Genomic DNA, 9,679 nt, shown 5'->3' with positions numbered 1-9,679 from the left:
TGACACTCATGCTCTTCTTTGTTTCTTGAGTATATGAGAATGTCATCAATGAAGACGATGATGAATTTGTCTAAATAGGGCTTGCATATTCGATTCATCAAGTCCATGAATACCGCAGGGGCGTTTGTCAAACCGAAAGGCATGACCACAAACTCGTAGTGCCCATAATGAGTTCTAAACGCCGTCTTTGGGACATCTTCTTCACGAACCCGCAACTGGTGGTAGCCTGAACGTAGGTCGATCTTTGAGAAATAACTTGCTCCTTGTAGTTGATCGAATAAGTCGTCTATTCGAGGTAGTGGTATCTATTCTTTATTTTCGCCTTATTCAACTCCCTATAGTCGATGCACATGCGCATCGATCCATCTTTCTTTTTCACAAATAACACTGGTGCTCCCCGTGGGGACGAACTCGGTCGGATGAACCCTTTATCCAACAATTCCTTGATTTGGGTCATCAGTTTCTGCATTTCCAATGGTGCTAGTCGGTAAGGTGACTTAGCAATCGGTGTGGCTCCGGGTGTTAATTCAATCCTAAACTCGACTTGTCTCTCAGGAGGTACCCCTGGTAGGTCATCAGGAAACACATCAGGGAATTCCCAAACCACTGGGACCTCTTCTATAGCTCCCTTTTCCATTTTAGCATTTATGACATATGCTAAGTACGTCTCACATCCTTTACGAATACATCTCCTAGCTTTGATCACAGATATGAGGTTAACGTGATTGCCAGGCCGACTACCGTACACAGTGATCTCATTCCCTTCTTTATTTCTCACTCGAATTAGTTTCTTGAAGCAAATAATGTGAGCCTGATGTTTAGACAACCAGTCCATTCCTATGACAACATCGAATTCTCTAATGCCTATAGGCAATAAGTGGACCTCAAAATCTTGACCCTCAATTTCTATTGTGTAGTTATCAAAACACTCTCGCACCATGGTGATGTTACCATCAGCAGTTTCGACCTCTAAGTTTTGACTAAGTAACATAGGTGACCTTCCCAATCGTATGCAAAACTTAGTGGAGACAAAAGATTTATTTGCCCCCGAATCAATTAACACTCTTGCAGGTATTTTGTTGACTAGAAATGTACCTGTCACTACATCGGGTGTGTCCTTTGCTTCTTCTGCAGTCATCTGAAAGACTCGACCCTTCAGTTTTGGCGCATCCGACTTCTTTCCGCTTGATCCTCCGAGCAACCTCGGTGGCTCCGTGTTTTTCTTGGGGCATTCCCTTTGGCGATGTCCGGGATCACCACACGAGTAGCAGATAGGTCTAGCCTTGCATTCTTTTGACATGTGCCCAGGCTTTCCACAAGTAAAGCAAACTCCCTTGCCATACCTGCATTCACCTAGATGGTTCCTTCCACATGTGGCGCAAGCAGTTATTGCCCCATTCTTTCTCCCAAAGACTTGAGTTCTCTTGAATTTTCCTGGGCCAACTCGATTGATCTTTCTCTTCCTAGATGCATCCGGGACATAACTGTCCTTTTCAGCAAGGGTGGCCAGTTCTACCGCATTTTGAAAGGTAGTAGGTTTTGACATTCCAACCAGCCTCCTAAGTTCCCTTTTTAGTCCGTCAACAAACCGATTCACTTTCCTCATCTCGGTACTCACCTGGTGCTCTGCAAATCGTGACTTCTCGATAAAGATCTCCACATATTTCTCTACAGTCATGTTTCCCTGTTCCAATTGTAGGAACTCTCTTTCTAGTATTCTCAACTGGAGTGGTGAGAAGAACTTTTCGCTCATTAACTCCTTGAATTTCTCCCAAGTGAGGGATGCAGTCCCAGATAGCCCCCTAGTGGCTCTAACTGATTTCCACCATTGCAAGGCATTCGATTTGAACTTGGTTGATGCGAACTGCACCATATCATTTTTTGCACAATGACACGTCAGAAAACAACTCTCCATCTCGTCGAGCCAGTTCATAGCTGCTAGTGGTCCATTTTTGCCTTCGAAAACCGATGGACTGGTGCTAGTGAAAGATTTGTAACTACATCCCCTATCACTAGGTTTCTTAACCTCATTATGATCGAAGAGTGCCTCCCCATTTGACTCCTCATGATTGTGAGATTCATTCTTAGATGATTCTTTATCTTCATAGGTTTTACTTCTCGGAGGTTCGGTATGCTTCAAATGAGCATCAACCATCTTAAGCGTTGCAGTTTGAATGCACTCAAGCATTCCAGGAAAAGCAGCGTGCATACAACGTTCCATCTCCTTGGCGATGTTCACTTCTGGGTGTGCGAGCTGAACCGTTGGTCTATTGGGACCGCTCCGGCTTTCAGTTGGAGTTGAAGTCACACCCTCGACTCGATTATCTTCACGACCATTAACATTCATCGACCTTGTCACTCTCTTCGACATTCTATAGTAATGAACATTTCGACCATTAACATGCTTATGTATATTATTTTATTATATATATATATATACATATATTGTTATGCAAAGAAAGTAAAATCTCCGTCTTTTTCTTCCTTGCTAAGTGGTTGGGACTCGTCTTATTACTAACCAACCCATCATTAGATGCACAAGACATACATATAATTAATACTTGTAACTTCATCAACCAATTTTGCCAAATAGTATCATTTATGCAAGCATCATATAACAGTTTCCAAATAATTTAGACCAAGTACCGCACACGAGTAATAAGGTGCAATATACTTCTCATTCATCCTTGTAAAGTTCGTAGTCCTAATTTAAGATCTGTTTAGTTCTAACTGTGATAGATGCTTTTCTTGCAGTTAGATCTTCTACAATTATCAATCAAAACTTAGGTTGGTAATTATGCATACATTTATTACCACTTAATACACTTCTAGATGCTTTGGCCAAATATAAAAAAAAATTTCACAACATAATGTGACGTAAGGTCACGTACCATGCATTACTTGTGAGAGAGAAGGTCGTTACAAAATTCCTATTACATCACAAAAATTTGGGATATGTTGAACAACTAGAACATGTCTCCAAAATGTCAACTATCAAAAGTATCCCAAATGTACTAGATCAGCTAGGAAGTAATAGCTAAATATAGGAAATGAACTTTTAGATCTCTCTCTCGTAGACAAACCTCACCCCTAAGGCATATCCGGGAGGTATGGGTCCCTCATCCATTGCTCAAAAGTTACTGACGGCTGGGAGCGCCACAGAATGCTAACTCTTGGACCCCTTTTGTAGCACTGGACCCAGGCGGTAAGGTACCCTTTTACAACACCTACATAATTTGCGGTTGCTCTTTTATAGAATCGAGACCTATCTCCAATACGCCTAGTCCAAGTCCTAGCGGCTATTCTCCGCTCTTGCGCTAGTTGCAACCTCAATATGTGTCGTTCTTCCCGCAAGTTATCCCTTTCAGTCAGTGCCTTAAGGTGTGCCCTTTGCAGATTATCAAGCCATCCTCTCATCTTCTCATTTTCTCTTAAGGATCGGGACAATCTATCATTTGACTCATCAATTGTTCCTTGAAGGGCCACTATCTTTTCTTCCAAATTTGAGCGTGTAGGAGAGCTTGGCGTGTACTCTTCGGATGGCTCATACGAGGTTTCCTCTTGGATCGACCCCTGTGATAGCTTACCCCGCAGGGGTATTGGGTTGTCACTCGGAATGCCTCGTCCCGAAGGGTGTCCCACGCTATGGCTCTCACTAGAACGATGACTACCCACCGATTCGCTGTTTGGGCCTAGCCCATAAGGTGTCCTCCGCCCTCCAGGCCCACGCCCGCGTCCTCTCCCCCGGTTGATGGCCCTAGTGTGTATCGTGTGCACCATTTTCCTACAGACCATAAGGAAAATACTACGTTACCTTTTGATAAAATATCAAACTTCCTTGTGATGCAAAAATGTAATACCCCAAATTCTCATGTTTTAGAATCCTCATAGAGTTTAAGCTTAGGCTAAAAGAAGTCTTAACTTATTTCTCTTAAACTAAAAGCTCTGATACCAACTTGTCACGCCCCGATATTTTTTTTTATTTTTTTTTCTTTCGAGTGCCGTGACGTCTATCCTTACAACTATAGTCTCGAACAAAATACGAACTTAAATTTCAAACGCACATAATATGTTTAACAGAATTCGTACATAATTGCGGAAGCTTAAAATACTTTAACATAATCCATGCTAATTAAAATATCTAATCAAGCATAATTCAAAACATAGTGTCGTCATTCCTCGTTCAGCTCGTCTACTGACCGTTGATACCTGAGATACATACATGTATAGTATAAGCTAAAAGCTTAGTGAATACAATATGGTTTCATGATCACATGCACACATAAAACAATGTTTAGCGTATTTTAATTATTATCTTCCAAGTGAGGCCTCGGCTCTTCACTTTTCTTTGCGTATGTGGCGTATWCTATGGACGAGGACTCCAAGACCTCGGAATTGCAAGCCCTCCTTTCATGTCCAACCCACCCGGTGCGGTGGACGAATCTGGCCTAATCATACTATTTGCATATCATTTACTTGCAAAACTCACTCATTAATGCAAATCTCATCGTGACATGCAACATACATTTCATGCAAGTGACAACATAAATCACATATGCATCATCGTCATTTTTCACATTACACACATACTTGAATATCATATTGATAATAACAGGTCATCGTACTCTTTCTCATCAACATCAACTTTCATATCATGCATATATTTAAATATCATGCACGCCAATATAATCAAGTTATCATCACATGCATATAAACATACCATGTGTATATCATGGATAACATACTTTTGTAATAATCATGTATATATCCCATAAAAATCGCATAATGTACTCACCTTGAATTGTTAACGCTCGATAGGTCCTTTTCTTAAAAAGGGCAACCTACATGATAATTTATACCATGATATTCCATTAACGTCTTACTTTCTCAAAAAGTCAACAAAAGTCAACTATTGTAATTCGGCCCCAACCTAAAGTCAAACTTCGTATCCGAGCATCTTAATATGCCTCAAACAACTCTATTTGACCCATCATTAACATCCACATGGGTCAGACGTGTCAAAAGTCAACCCTTGGTGAACTCAGTCAACTCCAAGGAAGACCAGAGCCTCTGTGGCAACCAGAGCCTGTGGTTGTATTGACCAGAGCCTCTGTGGGTTACCAGAGCTGGTTGTATTGACCAGAGCCTCTGTGGGCACATCGACCAGAGCCTCTATGGGCGTAATGACCAGAGCCTCTGTGGGCGTATTGACCAGAGCCCCTCTCGTTGCAACCATACTTAGAAAATAATTCATCCTTAAGGACCAGAGCCCCTCTGGTCTCTCTTCCAGAGCCTCTGGCTTCACGACCAGAGCCTCTGGTTGGACTAATACTTAGAAAATAATTCAACCAGGACCAGAGCCCTTCTGGTCCTACACGGACACTTAAAAGCTAAGATTTGAGATCTAAGGCTACTAAGGCCTTACAGAGGACCTAACACGAAGCTAACCAAATAAGGAACATGGACGATAGTTGAGTGTTTTACCTCTAAACGCAGATTTCGGATGGGGACTTTGAGCTCCGATTTCTCTCCCGATACTTAATGAAATCTTAAGAAGTTTGAATGCAAACTGTAGAGCAAAGTGAAGCCTATTTATATGCTGAGATTTTTGTCGCAATAGTTGAATAATCGGACCAATGGGGAGCTTCAAAGGAGAGGCCGGTATCGTATCTCTGACTTGCAGATATTTACAAAACAGGTCATTCTGTTGGACCTGCTCGTCTCTGACCCGACAGGGGTCGTTTTCACACCTCTGCGTTGCAGGTCTGAAGCGTAGGTACAAAACAGACCCTTCTGCATTTACAGGTCTGGTGCAAAATTTTACAGAACAGGTCCTTCTGATTTGGACCTGCTTACCTTTGACCCAACCCCCTTAACTTCCGCGAATTTACAACTTTCACCCATGTCCTGATATTCTCTTTCACTTATGGTCCGAACTTTAAACTTATTTTGAGATTTCGATAACTATTTCCTCAACTAACTACATAAATATTTTAACACCTCAGACGAATTTAATAAATGAAAATTATCTATTTAAAGACCCGTACGATATATATATATATATATTTAAATTTTTTGGGTTTTACAATGATAACAACACATCCAACAATATTGAAAAAGAAATATGTAATAACAAATCATATTTTTTTAATGAATATAATTTCTACATATCTTTTAAAATCTTTGAATTCTTCTTCAACGCTCACCTTCTTCAACCCTCATTAAAGGATTTTATATGATTTCATTTTATTTATTATTGAAACTTTAAAAAACAAATTTCATTAAGAAATAAAAGAAAGTAAATGGAAGAGCAAATCAAGAGTTGGAGGTTAAACTTGGGTATACAAAATTACAAAAATAACCCGTGTTAATTCTAAGTATTAGAAGGTGCCACCTCATTACCTTTGGTTTCTTCTTTAATATATATATATATATATATATATATATATATATTATTTCCCCACAATCTAAAATGCTCAATATCCCACTTTTTCCCATAATCCTGTATATGTCAAAATCAGATGAAAATACAATTACGTTCCTATAAAAATCATAAGAATTTATTTTTCTATGTTTTTATATTGATTGAAATGAATTATGAAACTTATAAAAGCTCATAATAACATTATGCTCGGTAATGAAGCTAAAAAGTTCGTAAAAAAGTTAATATTTATATTTGATAGAGTTAAATGTATAAATGAAAAATCAGATGTAACAACTTTAGTAAAGTATAACTTGACTTTGTATATGTTTGGCTTACAAGGTCGATATTGATTATTTTGTATTCATAATATTTTTATAGCTCATCATATTTCATTGTTTTATCCAAAATTTACATTATAAGCAATTATTTTTCAGCAATTACAATGATATCAAAATGTTCTAAAACCCAAAATCGATTTGCTTCTATAAATGAGAATAGCTTATTGAGTTATATTCTATGTTTCTAAAAGTTAAATACACATTGATTTATATATATATATATATATATATATATATATATATAAAATTCAAACGTGTTACAAAAATTAATTGTTGGTGCTTGAGATTTTAACTTAACACGAAAGGCTTGAGGATTTGGAATCGAGTCATATGGTTTGATCAACAGTTGTAGAGTTACGAGTTTCTAACGGGTTTGTTGCTAATAAAATTGATTAAAGTTCCAGAAAGACTGCATGATGTTTAAATTAAGTTTTTAATTAAATTACCAACTATCCAAAGAAAAAAAATATGTCCTTGGAAGATGAAGGCTTTCAACAAATCAATCATATGATTATATCATTCTTTTTCATTTTGTACGTCTTCTATTCATTTTTTCCCTGTAATTTAACACGATACATGATTGCAATTTCATCCTATAGACACCGAATGGACAACCAAAACACATCATAGTCTTCTCATTCTCATGTGAATGTTAGTTATGATTGCTTCGAAAATAAAGATATACAAGACTCACAAAGTAGAGCTTTGCGTAGAAAACCAAATGAGTTGAGAATATTTAAATAATCCAACCCAATTATTTTTGCTTACAAAATCTTAACCTATTGAAAAATTGTTTTTAGTATGGGCTTAACCTAATGCAACCAAACTCGTTCGGGTTGTTGGGGGCTTAACAAAGTCTTAAAAAATATTGTTAAATTAGAAAGGAAAAACTAAAAAAACTATTAAAAGTAAAAGGAAATAAAGTATAAATGGTTATCTAATCATCCAAAATATTACAGTAACCCAATATAAGTCTAAACATAAAATTTCAAGACATATTGAAAAACTTGAGGAGGATTGATAAAAAATGACGTTAATTTTGCATGGTTGGATTAACTCGAGCATGACCATAACCCACCCTAACTGTAAACGAACCAAACGTTCAGCGAAACGTTCGTGAACCGTTCGACAAACAGTTCGTTTATGTTCGTTTATTTAATAAATGAACGAACATGAACAATTTTTTTTTTCGTTTAGTTAAACGAACGAACATGAACAAGAGTCTCGTTCGTTCATTTATGTTCCTGAACGTTCGTTTATATTCGTTTATATACTAAATTTAATATATAATCTTTTATTTATTTACTTTGAATTCAAATAATATTTATTTATGTTCGTTTATCCCTTCGTTTATGTTCGTTTAGCCCGTTCGTTTAACATGTTCACACACGAACATAAACGAACATGAACACACCTGTTTCCTAAACGAACGAACACGAGCAAAAAGATTTTCGTTCATTTAGCATGTTCACGAACGAACATAAACACACCTGATTCCTAAATGAACAAACACGAGCACAAAGATTTTCGTTTGTTTACTGTTCGTGTTGGTTCGTTTGTTCGGTTAAGTTAAACAAACGAACATGAACAAACCTCCGTACGTATTCGTTCGGTTCATTTACAGCACACCCCAACCATCTCGTTATTTAGATTTTAGGCATCAATTAATTATATTTTGGTTTGTCATGTTGGGCTCATACGCATATTTTTTAAAGTTGGTCTGTCGGATTTTCCCTAAAATTAACAAAGAAGGGAACACAATTAAAAATAGATAAATGGAATCTCAGTCGTAACCATGGGCTCACCTATTAGTAGTTGAGCGGCCTTCTTTCCACCGTTCATTCAATTATTCCAAGGAAAAGAAATTAAGCGTCAGAAAGATGTATCCGTATAATTTTGAGGGGTGCTCTTAAAGACTTTGAAACCAACTCTATAATAGAAAATAAACATGGGTGTGATGGGTTCAAAATTTTAAGGTGAACGTTTACTTTGTTATCTATTGATTTTAGGCTCTACAACTTAGAAAGATTGAACTCACATCCTCAAGTACAATTATAAGCACTAATATCGTCCTTGTAAGACAAGTTTTTATTAATTTTCTTCCATTTTGATCTCATTATTTTTTTCATGATTTATTTTCCTTCCTACTGTCGGTTCATATTAACAACTGTCCTTTCTTTATCTCATTTTCAAAGCAACATATATTTATTTGAAGGATCAAGGTCGATTCTATTTTACAAAATGTATTTTATTTCTCAAATCAACACAATTGAGTTTTTCTGAGGTGAATCCGTGTTGACTTTCTCCCTAAGATCAAACCGTGATTTTATAGMMCTTTGATTCACTTTAAAGATGTACATGCACTGATCYTAAGATCTTAAAAAAATTGAATGTAATTCGATTTTGTATTTTTTTTAAGTATATCAAGTCCAACATCAAATGCACGATTATGTTTGTTTTGATCCATATTTTAATTATTATTCATATATTGGTCCCATTTTGTTAGTATAGACAAGATGAAGATGTATGTATTGATTTAAGATAAGTTCCACATAACTAAAAGCAAAGAAATTTAAGGCGCGCCTGTTGATTTCATTAGGCCCCCATTATAACCATCACTTGTCACTTGTGAAAGCCTCATCTACAAGTCTACATTGCACTTTTATTTATATTTCAATAGGGTTCATATATATATATATGTATGTATGTATAAAATCCATAACATACGTGACAATGTTGTATTCACACGTTTCTATATGAAGCTTCACGGAGAACACTTTTGTCATTTCAGTAGGCTCTACCATGAAGGTTCGTCTTCAGTACAAATATCACGTCTACTTATTTAATGACCTTTTGATAAAATTAACATATATAGAAAAATAAGACAACAAAGTCTTATTTGGCAACAAAAAAAAAA

General features: G+C 36.8%; 1 protein-coding gene across 1 annotated transcript; it reads right to left on the bottom strand.

Moving 5' to 3' along the window:
• Positions 1-286: 286 nt before the first annotated feature.
• LOC112524973 lies at positions 287-2,371 on the bottom strand. The gene has a single exon (XM_025134917.1). It carries the CDS (start codon positions 2,369-2,371, stop codon positions 287-289), a length of 2,085 nt encoding a protein of 694 aa, XP_024990685.1.
• Positions 2,372-9,679: the final 7,308 nt, after the last annotated feature.

This window comes from Cynara cardunculus (genome assembly GCF_001531365.2).
Source record: "Cynara cardunculus var. scolymus isolate 2C chromosome LG 13, CcrdV1, whole genome shotgun sequence".
Taxonomy (NCBI): Eukaryota; Viridiplantae; Streptophyta; class Magnoliopsida; order Asterales; family Asteraceae; genus Cynara; species Cynara cardunculus.
The sequence above is the reverse complement of the archived record's forward strand: the minus strand, read 5'-3'. Positions and strand labels throughout refer to the sequence as shown.

What these genes read in the sequence shown, in the direction of transcription:
- LOC112524973 (XM_025134917.1), bottom strand. Translation starts at nt 2,371, where the DNA reads ATGTCGAAGAGAGTGACAAGGTCGATGAATGTTAATGGTCGTGAAGAT.